This window comes from Mytilus trossulus, chromosome 10 (assembly GCF_036588685.1).
Source record: "Mytilus trossulus isolate FHL-02 chromosome 10, PNRI_Mtr1.1.1.hap1, whole genome shotgun sequence".
Classification (NCBI taxonomy): domain Eukaryota; kingdom Metazoa; phylum Mollusca; class Bivalvia; order Mytilida; family Mytilidae; genus Mytilus; species Mytilus trossulus.
Window position 1 is genome coordinate 6,029,989 of NC_086382.1, and position 16,959 is coordinate 6,046,947.

At 30.3% G+C, this 16,959-nt stretch overlaps 1 protein-coding gene across 2 annotated transcripts in view; it reads right to left on the reverse strand.

The window, feature by feature from the left end:
* Positions 1 to 16,959, reverse strand: part of LOC134686768 (uncharacterized protein DDB_G0287625-like) — an 84,016-nt gene that overhangs the window by 12,694 nt on the left and 54,363 nt on the right. For both annotated transcript variants that reach the window (XM_063546514.1, XM_063546515.1), the window contains exons 3-5: positions 11,338 to 11,436; positions 2,075 to 2,173; positions 130 to 228 (exon numbers count right to left, since the gene is read on the reverse strand). In XM_063546514.1, the coding sequence (XP_063402584.1) occupies positions 130 to 228; positions 2,075 to 2,173; positions 11,338 to 11,436 (297 nt within the window). The remainder of the gene's footprint in view (positions 1 to 129; positions 229 to 2,074; positions 2,174 to 11,337; positions 11,437 to 16,959) is intronic.

A 16,959-nucleotide genomic window follows, 5' to 3' on the forward strand; every position in this document is an offset into this window, starting at 1 on the left:
TTGACACATTTACGATTTCCATTCTCATGCAATTCTATTTCACACTTAAGTGGCCTGAAAAGCAACACTTAAGACCCATTCCATCCTAGGTGAGACAAAAATGCCAAAACAATAATGAAATTTTCTTACCTTATTAGTAAGAATAGCATTACAATGGTGTTTAATCAACAGTTCTAATGTCTGACTAAAACCGTTCCAGGCTGATTCATGGATGACACCATTACCATGCTGAAAACAGAAAATTAAAACTCATCAAACATTCATATCTTATAATTTAGTTAGCCAGAAGAGCGTTTCATTTAAGACTCATCAAAAGCACTCAAATCAAATCAGATTACAGAACCATTCAATGATCAAGTTAAAGAGCATTGAAAATCATATAAATATTGTCTACCGGAGTTATCTCCCCTAGATTAATATGTGTTTTTAATCTTGAATATATTGTTCAGTGATTGTAGCGATTGTGGGATTTTTTTAAGTACTCTGAAACAACTACAATTTTTGTTATCCTTATATCAGAAACATAATTTTCCCCTTACTTATATAGTTTGTAGTTCCAAGTATTTTATACTCTTCAGGCTTCTCTGTTAAAAAATTATAAAAGCCTTGTTCAGTCTGCTTTATTTTTCTTTATTATTTTTTGTGGGGACGGTTTTATTACGCTTCATTTAAATGTGTCCAACATCATTGATAATACCATGACAGTGTTATAGGATAGCTATGGGTACACCAAAACTAACATTATAAGTGTTCCCTGACAAAGTTACACCAAAATTTTGACAGGTCACACCCTCAAAGGAACTACTCAACAAAGTTAAGGGTACATCCTATACACACAGTGATAAACAACAAACCAGGTAATGTAGTAAAGACCCATAAAACATTTGTCTTATCTTGTCTCACGTCAGACAATCTTAAATTTTTAAAAGATAATTTATAAATTATACTTTTTATACGTTTTTAATTATCCCCCTTTCAAAACTAAATTAAAACAGTCTGATATAATCTTAAACGGTATTTCTATAAAAAGAAATGATAAAATAGGAGTATTTTTGTAATTAAATTAAAATATGGAAATAAGGCCATTCAATTCAATTAAGAAATGAATATAATACGTCAAGTAATAGATGAAATGTATCGTGACGTGATGGTATATTGGTCTAACTGAATACCAAATCATGAATCACTGCAAACAAATCGTCACAAAACAATTTCTATCAGTCACTTTACTTTTAAATTCAATTTGTTGATGAATTATGTAATATTTAAATACAGGACACAAATATCTAATCAGAAACATGACACGTATAAGGTACAAAAAATAAGAAATCTAGCACCTGAACATGTTTTACACATTATATATAAAACATGATGGTATTATTTTCTACATGTATATCAAACAGTGATAATTACAACCTCTTTTTAAAACCAGACACCAAATTTTAATAAAGAGAGTCTGGAATTTTTATAAAAAGGTTCTATTTCAAATTTAGTAAAATTGACCCTACTTTGAATTTTATTTGTTACCCCATTGAGTCTGGAGTGCTTTCTTTGCTACATTGAATCTTAGACAGTATGACATTTTGAGAGCTCATTCTTGTCCTTTATGGTGAAACATACAAGTTTTTTACATTTAGATTGAGAAAGAGATGATAAGAAGACATCAATGAGACAGTTAACAAACAATAACAAAAACATCTGAAGGTTAGCATAGTTTTTAATAATAATAAGGATTGCCACAAACAAGATTTAACTTTAATAGGCCCTGATTTAGGAATACACATTGGTGTCATTTCGTAATGTTGGAGCACTATCTTACAGTATGAAGTTTGCTCATTATTGAAGGCTATACAGCTTACCTACTGTTTCTTAAATCTGCAACATTTTGAAAGTAAATAAATGTCTAATTGAAAATCATACCACATTCTTTTTTCAACAGAGAGTAAATTATTGGCCACAAATTTTCATCTGAAGCTAATTTCATACTAATGCATGTTGAAGGCTCCATTTGTTAGTTTGCTAGTTTGTTAGTTTGTTAGTTTATTTGTTTGTTTATTGGTTTGTCCTGAATTACCTCGTCCTGTGAATCTACATTACATTTGGACGTCAACAGCAATTCTATGGCTTCTACATGTCCTTTGGAGGCTGCACGATGAAGGGGGGTGTAACCAAGCTACAAAATAACAAACAAGTTTAAAATACTATATAACTATGGTAAACAAAAATACATGTATGTGTCACAACACAATGAAAGAAGATTTTTGAATAAAGAGGAATATATTCAATTACTGTTGCGTTTTTTTACATCCTTGTCAGTTGGTGTTATGTGGATATAATGTAACATTGGGCGATTCATTTGCAACCATACCACACCTACTATCTAAAATTGCCAACATGTATTCTGATTAAGTTACAGAGGTTTGAATTGTAATACCCAGAGAATGAGCGTGTTTGCCACTTGACAAGCAAGCCATACGAGTATAGGTAACCTTTCTAATATTACAGAAAAGAAGGTGTTTTTACTTAAATCAAATCCAAATTAATTTTAATATATATATTTTACCCTGCCTGAGCATCATACAGAAAATTTTAATGAAATTCCTGTACGCCACATGGAAATTTGATCAAATCCAGTTAGATGCACATAATTTTTATCAAATATTCTAGAGGTGCAACACAGGTTTTTTATCAGTAATGTATGTGACTAACAGATTTCAAAAATCTTAAGACACTATTCATACTATTCGACTGAAACCTCACCTTTAATATACCTTGTTTTGAATTATTTACGCCATTTCCGTGTTATTTAGCATATGATATCAATATCATAAACTGACATAATTGATGATTAAACTGAAAAATGACCTGCACTTAATTCATTTTAAATAGGAAAGTGTTTTTTTTATAAAAGAACTTTCTACTAAAATCAATGAAAGAACCTTTTATGTCTTACGTTATTATTGCTTTTAATTTTTAAAGTTGAACTAAAAAGCACTGGTTAATATTCTAAAAGGTGGTCAACAAATTGATTTATATTATTATAATCATTACCAGTATATATATTGTATTCCAAATAAACTGTTTTATGCATTAAAAACTTGCCATGTAGTTTTTTTTAAATATGAAGATGTTTTTCTACAGATTTAAAAAAAAATGGTTATTTTGTTTTGTGAAAACTTATGTATTTTTTTAATTTTTTTTTTATATAATTTACATATTTGTATGTTATGAATTCTTTTTAAGATAATGTATTTAATGTCAAAATGCTGAGTAACAGCACACAATGGTTATAAACTTTAGATATATATATGGACTATTTTATTACAAAATTTGGTTATCATGGATTCATCTAACTTGAAGTCAAAATATTTCATATCATATTCCGAATAGGTGAAGAAAAAAAATAAAGAATTTTTATACCAATTTGATCCTTCAAAATAGGTTGTAGTGTAATAAATTCACTAAAATACAATAAGCACTTTATTAAATTTTATCCAAAGAAAAGTAATAACAAAACTATTTTAAAAGTCATTCGTTAGATTCAAGCTTCTGATAAGTCATTAAGTGTTTTGATATACATTTCACATAATGTAATTTCATCTGATGATAAAATTTTAACTAATTTTAATATTTAATAAAATGAACATGAAAATTCATTTCAATTTTATACTTCAATCAATCTTGGGTTAAGAGTACAAGATATTATGCATTTACAATATTTCCTTATTGGCTTATAAATCATTAGGAAGTCATTTAATTGATATCCTCTCTTGTCTAAATGCCTATGTTTAGTGTTTTGGGTTGTTTTCTCCTTGATATATATACCCCATACCTTCTTTTATTTTATAAATAAAGACATAAAAGAACAGAGGGTTACATTGTCTTGTCCTCTGATGCACATTATTTATCTGATAATTCACAATATATATTTTTATTAGTTCTTTGAAACTATCTAATAAACCTCCTATAAGAAAGTGACTATTTGAGTTTGAAATTTTCCATATATATGTTTTACTTCCTGAAGGGGCAGAACTCCTGTAATATGTGATATAATATTGATCATATTTAAAAGGGACATAACTCCTGTCATTTAAGTTAATTAGAATTGATTTGAGAACGAATCTAAAACAATTTACACACTAGATATAAACTTTTGATAGAAATTTCATAAAAATTAGGCTTGAATTTAAGTCATTAAATTAAATGTTTTCAATGTAATAAATATTTCCAAGGACCATAACTCCTAAAAACAAGAGAATCAATCAAAAATGATTCACATTTTGCTAACAATAGCTTGACAAACAGACAACCATTGACAAACACTCAGTATGTCTATGTTTTTTGCAACCCTTCTCATACTTATAGAGTGACAAAAAATCCTATTTTTTGCATACCTGAATATATCCTTAAAAGTATATCACTTCAACTTTTTTTTTTGTAAAAAGTGTATACATTATTTTACTCCCTCAAGGTGTATCTAATATATAAATATGGTATTTTTGACACTGTAGTTGTAAGATCAATAGAAATCCTCATAAATTGGTAAATAATGAACCATGCTATAATGACATATTAATAATTCCTAATGATATTTGTAATAAAAATGTTTTTATTAACCTGTATCTTAAGTTTAATATACTTTTAAATTAACAAAAATGTACTTTAGGATTATTTGTTACCTTATATTTTATACTAAACACTATTATGGCGTCACATACAAGATACAGGTTTTTTGTACTTCAGGGGTTCTAATTTTGTATACTTTGTTCTGATGACGATCTAATCGGAAAAACATGTCGACAATAAAAGATGCAGTTTACTTAAGTGGTGTTGTCAATGTAGCAGTAATTATATTTCATAGTAACTTTCTAATGAAATAACCATGAACAAACAGATGCACAGACCAAAAAAACATAATGCACCTCTACTATTGTAGGTGCTCTACTAGGTTACGGATGACAGAAACTAAATCTTTGACAAAAGTACAGTTATTTAAAATTTGCAGTCCCTCCAAAACTTTTGATTCAAAATAAACCATAACTAAATTAGATCATTTTTCTATGCATAAATGTTTAGGTTGTATAAATTTTGAGAAATTTCTTTAGCTTTTTTTGAAGATTTAAATCAAAGATTTCGTACTGCTTCATCAAAGGAGTAATATATTATCAATATCAAGAATATTATTCAATAAGTTTTTCATACATCTTAATTTATCAGCACAGAGGAACAGTGAGTTAAACAATTTACAGTGATATATAGAGTTCAGAGTTATGACGTTTTAAATTTCAATGCAGTCACAGAAACTATACTATACATTATAATGTGAATACAGATTAATTATAACTGTTCATAATCCCTGGAAAATAATAGTTTTTATGGAATCCAGGCACTTTTCTCCTCACTAATGTGGTTATAATTATATTTCAGCGTATCATCGCAAAAATGTTTTAATCCTGGGCGATTTTCATTATACACTTAAAGATGTCAAATAACAATGATAAGGTTAGTTTTTGTTGACTTTAATCAAATTTAGAATAAGGTGTTACTTTTCACATGGTGTATTAAATCGAGTTTTATACAAAGAAACGTTTGTGTAGTTGAATACTTTTATTTGTACTGGGCAGTTGGCTTTTGACCAATTCAAATGATACAGAATTACATTAGAGTTTTATGATGAGACTATTTGACCGATCATTCTGATGTTTAATCTACCATTGTATAAAAATCTGCTCAAGTTTCGACAGAAGAAGGAATTAGAAATATCTCTGAGGTATTTGGGGAGGGAGGATAACAGCTCTCTGGACTTCTCTCTACAGTTCACAAAAATTAGTTAATAGGAAGGCTGTTTTCTGCTCTTTGGTCCATTTGTTTTCTCTTTCACAAATTCCCCATTCCCATTCTCAATTTTACAATAATATATTTCAAATGTACAATAATAAATGTTGCTAATTACTTATAGTTATGCCTTACTATTCATGTCTATTCCGCAATATACTTTTATTCAGTTAACTCCTATTTCTTATTTAGTATGTGGTTCTAAACATATTTAGATCATAGAAAACATAACTAGAGGCTCTAAAGAGCCGGTGTGACGCTCACCTTGGTTTTTGTGAATATTAAACAAAGGACGTAGATGGATTCATGACAAAATTGTGTTTTGGTGATGGTGATGTGTTTGTTCATCTTACTTTACTGAACATTCTAACTGCTTACAATTATCTCTATCTATAATTAACTTGGCCTAGTAGTTTCAGAGAAGATTTTTGTAAATGATTACTAAGATTAACGAAAAAATGGTTAAAACTTGACTATAAAGGGCAATAACTCTTAAAGGGGTCAACTGACAATTTTGGTCTTATTTATAGATCTTACTTTGCCAACATTTATTGTATTTTAAAGTTTATCTCTATCTATAATAATATTCAAGATAATAACCGAAAACAGCAAAATTTCCTTAAAACTACCATTTCAGGGGCAGCAACCCAACAACAGGTTGTCTGATTCATCTGAAAATTTCAGGGCAGATATATTTTTACTTAATAAACAATTTTACTTCATGTCACATTTGCTTTAAATGCTTAGGTTTTTGAGTTATGAGCCAAAAACTGAATTTTACCCCTATGTTCTACTTTTAGCCATGGCGGCCATCTTGGTTGGTTGGCGGGGTCACGCCACACATTTTTAAAACTAAATACCCAAATGATGATTGTGGCCAAGTTTGGTTTAATTTGGCCACGTATTATCAGAGGAGAAGATTTTTGTAAAAGATAACTAAGATTTACAAAAAATTGTTAAAAATTGACTTTAAAAGGAAATAACTCCTAAAGGGGTCAACTGACCATTTCGGTCATGTTAACTTATTTGTAAATCTTACTTTGCTGAACATTATTGCTGTTTACAGTTTATCTATATCTATAATAATATTCAAGATAATAACCAAAAACGGGAAAATTTCCTTAAAATTACCAATTTAGGGGCAGCAACCCAACAACAGGTTGTCCGATTCACCTGAAAAATTCAGGGCAGATAGATTTTGACCTGATGAACATGTTTACCCCATGTCAGATTTGCTCTAAATGCTTTGGTTTTTGAGTTATAAGCCAAAAACTGCATTTTACCCCTATGTTCTATTTTTAGCCGTGGCGGACATCTTGGTTGGTTGGCGGGATCACGCCACACAATTTCTAAACAAGATACCCCAATGATGATTATGGCCAAGTTTGGATTAATTTGGCCCAGCAGTTTCAGAGGAGAAGATTTTTGTAAAAGATAACTAAGATCTACAAAAAATGGTTAAAAATTGACTATAAAGGGCAATAACTCCTAAAGGGGTCATTTGACCATTTCCGTCATGTTAACTTATTTGTAAATCTTACTTTGCTGAACATTATTGCTGTTTACAGTTTATCTCTATCTATAATAATATTCAAGATAATAACCAAAAACGGGAAAATTTCCTTAAAATTACCAATTTAGGGGCAGCAACCCAACAACTGGTTGTCTGATTCGTCTGAAAATTTCAGGGCAGATAGATCTTGACCTGATGAACATTTATACCATTGTCAGATTTGCTCTAAATGCTTTGTTTTTTGAGTTATAAGCCAAAAACTGCATTTTACCCCTATGTTCTATTTTTAGCCGTGGCGGCCATCTTGGTTGGTTGGCGGGGTCACGCCACACAATTTTTAAACTAGGTACCCCAATGATGATTATGGCCAAGTTTGGAATAATTTGGCCCAGCAGTTTCAGAGGAGAAGATTTTTGTAAAAGTTAACGACGACGGACGCAGGACGACGGACGACGACGGACGCCGGACGCCAAGTGATGAGAAAAGCTCACTTGGCCCTTCGGGCCAGGTGAGCTAAAAATGAGGGTTATATACACATTATTATATATATAACTCAGTAAAATTATCAAATTCATTAAAATCACATAGGAAGTTTATATAGATATATGAAGATGTGGCCGGTATGAGTGCCAATTAGACAACTCTCCATCCAAGTCACAATTTGTAAAAGGTAAACCATTATTGATCAAAGTGTGCAACACAGAGCCAGACTAAGAGCTCATACCTACTGAACAGCAATCTATAAAGGTCATATAAACATACTGCAATTCTATAGTTCACATATATACAACACATTCAACAAGTAATAATCTTCAAGGATGCACAAAAAAAGACCAAAAGTGGTAGAAATCTTATGATATAACTTTTGTCTTAAAAAAAATTACCCAAGAGCAATCAGCCCAGGAAGAAAATATTTATTTTAAATTCAAATCAGAGAAGATACATTTGTCTTGTTTTATCATATCCTATATCTTAAAATTTCAAATAAATCTTCACCTATGTATTTAAATTTTATTTAACAATTGTCAACCAAAACCCCATTTCAATCCTCCAATTAAAGTTGCATGAATTAGAATTAAGAAATTACCATTTGAATAGAATAGAATATATTGGTATGTCAAACTTGAGAGATTACAATGCACAGAATTGTAATAAAACTTCTAAAACTATCAGAGCATAACAAAGTAAATCGCATCTTATGCAGCAAAAGTGCAACTGCATGTAATAAGGGATATTTGTCAATTTCATTACATTGTCAAATAAAATGGATTAAAATATATGAAATACAGCTGACTTAACTTTTATCTAATAAATTAAATAAAAAATACTTGGTTAATCTGATGTGAATCTTTAACTTTGCCTAAAAATGTGCAGGTATGCTTGCAATATAACCATGCAGAGTGTGATCATGTTTATATAATAAATGGATAGTTTTAAATGTTCAGCAGCAAATTACATGTCAGTTGGGGATCCAGAGGGAGGTTCCAGGAGTTGAACTAGAGGAACATATGCTCACTATGTGGTATTGGTTTTGCTCATTGTTGATGACCATAAGGTGACAAAATGTATGTCATTTGGTCAAAATATCATTGGCTATACATAATCATGAAATTCATCCTACTTGGACACAATTTTCTGACAAAAAGCTGACCAGTCTTTATTTGCTCTTATTCCTCAATGTCGTGTGCTGAGCAGAGGAGCAAATACCAATTTTCAAGTCTAATGTTTTGAACTGGCTGATGTTCCATTGCACTACCTTCTGCAAGCAAGGCAAGCATGTTATAAAAAGACCATCATGTAAAACCTGTTTAAAGTCTTTGGTCTGAGTGGGAAAGGCTATAGAATTGACAAAGATCTTGAGAAATACCAGATATTTAGTTTCAATATATATTGAAACTAAAAAAAACAGTACTTTTTTCCTACTATTTTGACATTTTCAAGGTTTTCATCTTTTTTACACCTTTAAGCAAGGTCAATATAAAGTACTCAATTCACTATGCATCACTTTAATATGACCTTAACTTCATACAGCAATACAAAATAATGTATCATCTTCAATTTCCGTAAAAGATAAATTTCGCCTTATTTTAATTATCCTCATTATTATGACATGAATAATTTACAGTACAGCTATTGATTCTCTAATTCTACCCTGCACATGCAGCTACCACTGGACATTTAAATCAGCTGATATTTCTGACAACATGTAATATAATATCACACGAATATGATATGTTTGAAGTCAAACTTTTCTCTTCTTACAAGATTTTCTTTTATATAAAATACTGTCAAGAAATCAAATGATAGCAACATACAGGTTTGAAAAGAGACAAAAAATATTAAGAGTTGGGCAAAGAGGTACAGCCAATTTGTCATGACGTCATTTTGCACCAGGGTCATTTTCAAAAAGTCCTTGAATTGCAACTAAAATTTTAAAGTATCACATTTTAGATTGTTTTACAATTATCAGCCAGACCCTTTAAAAGAATGTACAATATTTCCTCCTACATATAACAGTTAGCAAAAGATCACAGATCTTAAATTTCTTCATCTGTCTTAAGTCAACAATACATTTAAAGATGTTTCATAAGAATTTTTCAACAACTAATCAAAACTCTGAACTAACAAAAATGGGGTGTAACATATCCCGTTTCTTGGTCTCAATGTAAAAAAAAAAGACAATTCTTTGTCCTTGTACTGTTATAACCCTCTCAGATAAGTGTTTAACTAATCAGAAAATAATTACAGAAATACAGGTAATTCTATATACCTGAGTAGAGAAATTTCGTTCTATCTGCCAATGCTATGAAAATACTGACACTAACCACAAATTTGTATAGGTCAAACACTTCACAAATTCATTACTGTGAATATGAATTCCAAATCTTTTCTTCTTATTTTTTTTACATAACAGTGATCCTTGAAAACATTTGTAATCAATAGATTTAGGTAATAATTCCTTATATATGTATGATGCAAATACAAGTATGTGTCAGAGAGTTGTAAATTTGTTACTTCTAGCTGTTAGCTGGGACAGCTAGATTTTGGTTGTAAATTTGTCAGTTCTAGCTGTTCCCTGTTCATTGGAGCAGCTAGGTTGGGACAAGTATATTTTGGTTGTATATTAATGTCAGTTCTAGCTGTTAGTTGGGACAGCTATATTTTGGTTGTGAATTTGTCAGTTCTAGCTGTTAGTTGGGACAGGTAGATTTTGATTGTACATGTATAAGCATTTGGTAATTTTAAAACATTCAAAAATAATATAAAAGATGAATCTTGGTCTGTTTTGTAGGGTTTGTATAACAACTAAATTTTAAACAGTTACATACTTACTGTAGAGATTTTTTACAGATGGATTGATATTTGTTTGCATAAGGTTGATTTCTATCCAACACAGATAAAATTAAAGAACCTTTGTGAGCACGCTCACATACCCCACGTCTTCATATTGTCACTGGACAAACTGTTGCAGTAGTACATTAAAGTAAATAAGTTCAAAGGGGCGGAACTCCTAGAAAAAAAATTGAATCGCAATTTCCCGTCGATATGCACAACTACATAGTATGTCCTTATTATCTGAAAAGTTTCGTGAAATTCTGTTGTGTGGTTTGAGAGGAGTTGCGATGACAAGAAACAGGACTGACGGACGGACTGACGGACGGACGGGTCAAAAACATTATACCCTCCGCAACCCGTTGCGTAAGTATAATTATGACATGACCATGTGTGGGAAAAATAAGATCACTGCAGAAATTGACAAATTTAACACCACTTTAAAACAATCAAGCTGACATAATACATCAACTAGATTTTGGACACCTCATTATGGTGTTCCTTTTCATGATGAAACTCACTCCAAAAGCTGCTTTAGAACGCAACAATTGAAAGGGCAGTGCCAAAAAAGCAGAGAAGTGCAAACAGAAAGCCAAATGTTTGAGGGCATAGCTGTGCCCTTATATTTTGACTTAGGTAGGACACTAAATACCTACCACATCTCTTTCATCAATACTACATCCCTGCTGAAGTAAGAATTTACAGATGTCTACATGTCCATTCAGTGCAGCATAGTGGAGAGCTGTTCTTCCTTCCTAAAACACACAAAATATCATCATTACAAAGTCATACACCTCAGAAAGAATAACTGGCTCAATATTAAAATCAACAAAACAATTTAAGTTTTTTGTACAATAAAATGGTAATATTTCATGAAAACAATTTTGGATAATGAAGGAGTACACTGTTATAAAAGGTGGTTAAAAAGGGTCATTTTCGTGCAACATTTTTTGGCATTTTTATTTCACGTGCAGCTGTAAAAAAGGTTTGTTCTTCACTGTGTTTAGTGAAATTGGTAAAAAAATCAACTTGCAAGAGGTTTTTAATTGTTCATTCATCATGAAATGGCAATTTTATTTTGCGTTCCTTTGTGCTGATACGGGGGCCCCTTAACGCCCCTCTTAAAGGTACATACTGATCCTAGGCTAATTAGGTGGATCATTTGTTTTCATTGGAAAACAATTTTCTTGGTCAGAGACAATTTAACTTTTTTAGGGTATATGTCATTTTTTGGTTTTATAATTTTGAATCTATCGAAGCATCAGGTATATTCTTTAAATTATTTTTTTAAGTACAAGATATTTTCCTATACTAAGAAATTAACCACAAAAATTGGTTTCCCGCATGTTTTCCTTAAAAATATCAAATATGGAGATGCCATGGTTTTATTGCCAATACTACAAAGACAATTTCCCATCAAAGACATAAGAATGATGAGGCAAAGAAACAACTATGCTTCTGATTTTTCATGTAGTCAGACTCAGCTATATAATTAATTTAAATGACAAAGTGAAACAATTCGAACCAAAAACCAAATACCAAAGCCCCGATCAAGAACGATCCTTCAAATATAATTAACAGTACCATATATACATGATATAAGTCACAAAAGTACAAAATTCATAGTACATGTACTCATTGACACCAGTAACAAAAGTACAGCTTAGTGAACTTTATATGACTCACTCTCTGAAGATTAACTTGAATGTCTCTCTAAACACTAAAAAGATTTTTAGTGGGAAAAATATTTTAGGGGTCTGACTTCTGACACCAACATAATATCTTAAATAATAATGTCACACAAGGCCAACTTTCCAAAATCTTCATCGGAATTTGTATTCTCAATAATTGGATAATTTAGAAAGCTGATGATTTTTTCATACTTTTAAACATTGACAAAGACTTCCTTAAACACAGGGGGTAAAAATCCTCTGTTTTATTCGGACACAGCAGAACTAATTCTAACGTAGAAATATGTGACTTGGTACACGTCAAATTTACACATAACAGTTATAATCTATTTCTCATCATTTCAGCTATGTAGCGTTTAATCATTTTTTTTTATTTCTTTTCGAAATCCCTTTCCATACAGGATAAATCCCGATTTAAATCTAACTATGATTAATTCTCTTTATACTTCTGTTTTTGAATCAAACTTTTTACTGAGAAAGAAAATTATTCATTCCCTATGTAAACAGGTGCAATCCATATGTAGGCCCCGATTAATATAATGCCTAAAAATCTTGTAAAGAGAAGAGTCTGAATTATATTTTACCCTGACATTATATAGAAAAAACTACGTCATAAAATGCAAACACGGAAAATTATTCCTCTACTGTTTTGACAACTATAGAAATGATTTTTTGAAATTTTCAAGACCTCAATATTCATATATTGGAATATATAAAGAGTATTGGAATATATAAAAGGTATTGGGAGTATATAAAAAGTATTGGAATATATAAAAAGTATTGGAATATATAAAAAGTATTGGAATATATAAAAAGTATTGGAATATATAAAAAGTGATAAATTTTATCAGGTATTCAAATATTCTAAACTTTCATAAAACCATAATGACACAACAGTATTGATAACTTAAAGTTCAAGTTTAGAGGAACACATGATCAATGGAAACATATATCCATTCCAAAACTTGAGAAAATAAAAAAAGATGTAGCTTAGAAGTGCCATGTGTATCTAGTGTAAATTCAAAATGGACTGTCAATGTATATTTCTTAAAATTCAGTGAGACTTGTTATCATGGTTATCATATTGCAAAAGAAAACTCAAAATTTACTGTTTTGAGTTTATAGCAAGGGAGGTAATAAAATTATTAAATCTGAAATCAAAAAGTGTTCATCTTAAAAATCCTGTTTACAATCATACATTATTAAAAAAACACATCTGTTGTCAGTTATTAGTATTGATTTCAGTTAAAAAATTCAATGAAATTAACCAGCATGTTCATTTCTTTATTACAAATACAATTATATCAAATTTTATTGAATACAGTGCTTTCTGGGTCACCAAGAACATCTATACCAGTACACAATTAATTTAAACCAGATAAAAAAAGAGAAAAATGTTTCCTGAATAACAGCATGCTGGTGTGAGTGATAAGAAGAAAGTATTTTTTAATTACTTCTTACTAATTCATTGACAAAGATATATAACATGTGTCCTAAACTAATCCTAAAGATAATAGTAAATTCAATCTGATGAGGCCCTGGGAGACTTATACATATTTTAGGTATGAATCAAATGCACCCTTTTAATACATCGAAGAATGAAAAGGATTCACTGTTTAAAACCCAATGCATGACAAAAGGGGGATTTCAATATTATTATTTTCATCAAAACAGTACTTGCTTTTATTTATATCAGTAGGACAATATCACATGACGAAATGAGATTTTGATATTAAAATTTTCATCAAAACAGTACATTCATTTGTTGTGATGGATAATAAAGGTATGTTTAAAGCGGTTATTTAAGAAAACTGCAGAATAAAGTAACAGAAAAGATAGAAAAGGAGGCTTAACATTTAAAGCCATAAGTTGGAGAAAGACAACTGACAATACCAAAGAAAAGCATAGGCAAATCTGTAAGACTAAAGGGGGGGGGGGGATTTTGGTTGATTATATAGGGAATCACTAAAGCATAATTGGAGCCCCAACTTAGGTCAGTCAGCAGGCCCCCCTTATGAAAAGTTCTGGATCTGCCACTGAAAAGGAAGAGAAGACTCACTGACTAGAGTCTTTATTTAGAAAGCATACTAGACTTTTCTAAAGATTACTTTTACTCTTCAAAAACTGGGGTGAATTCAGAGGAAGATATGGAATTGCTGACAGTCCTAGGACGCTTCATGAATGACAGACTAAAGGTAATTTAAGAAACAAAGATACTTTACAGCGGATCAGTAGAATTTTACTTAAGGCCTGTACAATTTGGTTGCTAATTGAAAGACTACACTTCATATAAATGACTAAACAAATTGCTCTTTCATTGTTTTTTTAAGTTAGTATCAGTAAAATTGTTTTTGGACAAAAAAGGGAATTGAAAAAACATTTCCTCTCTTTTAATACCAAAATTATTTCTGGTTTCCTTAATTAAATGGATCTGTAGCATTTTAGATTATACACCAGTCCAAGTATAATATGATAATTTCGTATCAGTTCTAATGGCTTGAAATCTAAACAGTTATGGCTTTTTAAAAGACTCAATGAAGTAAATAGAATGTGACGTATAAACATTATATTTCCAAACATAAGAAACAGTCACTGAAAACATCAAATAATATAGTCATTTCTTTTCATATGCTCCAAGTACACAACCAAAAACTAACTATTTAAAGTAAGTTTTTTTTAAACATGTACAATATTTACGTTTTCTTTGCCTTAATCCTTTGTAATTTAAAATCTTATATAAAGCTTCTAAAAAAATGGTTAAAATTGAAAACTGCTGACCCTGACCCCTGATAGTAGGTTCTACAAATAACTCGCTGGCTTAGGTCTCAGACACCCTTGAAGATATCTACTTCTACAGCTTTATTCAATACAACGAACTAACTACCACTTAACCTCCAACTCTTTTTTATACCCACCTCCTAGGGGGTATGTATTAAACACATATCCAAAATTTCTAATCATAATATCTTAATCCAAGTTGTCATTCACCAGCCCAGGATAAGAAAAAGGTTATTATATTGTTAATTATAATATTCCAACACTGGTCATTATATGAAAATCAATACACCTGGGGTCTTGTTGAAAAAAACTGTCTTTTGCACCCTTTTATATTATCCTTTTAATAAAGTCACATTATGAGACTTGTCAAATATACAATAAATTTAATAGGAAACTTTAAATTGAACATTTTAATCACTGAATTCAAGTAAATGTCCCTTGTTGTCACATTCTTTTTATTTGACGGAACGAAGTTTATTACGATGTAATTGACGAGGGTACGTAGGAAGCAATAAAGAACCCATAACACCCCTAGTAGAAAACTTTATGATTAGCCATTATCAACAAATCGGAAGATTATGTTCCACCTTAAACAGACAATAATCGTATGTTTTTTTCTGTTTTTAGGTGTGTTTTTGTATCACAAGAATCCATAAATAATTGTACAAGGAGTCAGGGACAATTTACTTAAATTTTGTTATCCCTCTCTGTGACTAGACAAGATTGTAATATTGTGTGAGAGAGGAAAACAAAAAAACATTTTCCTGACTTTTGCAACTTTAACCGCATTTTGGTCCTTTTTTTTTTCGATTTAAGGACATTTAATAGTTTCAGTACATTATTACATAATATAGGCACCTGTCTAACTGTTGAACACTGACTATTTGGTAACTTCTAGATATCCATAATTTTAGTGGATTCTTAGATGGTCTACTAATTTTGTCAATTTGAAATGTTTAAAATTGAGATATATATGAAGGAGGTTTCTTAAAATACATGGCATTGCAAGGGTAAAACTCAAAAACATGCTTTTGTACCCGGTATTTCCATTTATTCAAGCAAACATCTTAAACATTGGCAAACTAATAAAGGTACAAAAAAATCTTAAAAAAATATAGAAATCCTAAAAATCTCACATTTGTCCAGTTTTCACCAATCGTAATAATAAATACTCAAAGAAATCTCAGACTTCAGATCATTAAAATATGAGTGTTCTTAAGGGCATACGATACAGTTACAGGGAAGGTTATGACATTGCTAACATAATTTGTTAATTTCGCGACGTCAAACTGTGACATATCGGTAAAAGATGCATTTTTCGACTGATTTTTATCATTCAAACTGATTTAATTTGAAAACGAGTTCATGGACCCCTATTTTTCAAAACGGCATTTTGTTTCATTTTGAAGGGAGATTATGTGATCCAAATTTTAAAAAACTGTAAATAGAGGATTTTTTAATTGTGATAAACATGCAGTAAAAAATTACATGTTTCCTCAATTCATGAACATTTGATAAATATAAGCTATTTCTGAATAAAAATTTAAATTGCATATTTTTTAAAGATATTTATAAAATACAGAAATTACCGATTATTTAACAAAAAACAATTTGTTTTTATCTTTTATAACAAAAAAGTTATGTCTTTCTTTTAAAAAAGAAATTACGGCCAAAAATCTGAATTTCGAGCAAATATACAAAATTTCAACCTCATTTTACTCAGAAAGTAGCACATGAAGGTATATTTTTTATTACATATTTGATTTAATCAGGTAAAAAATAGCCTATATGCAAATTTTCATGAACTTG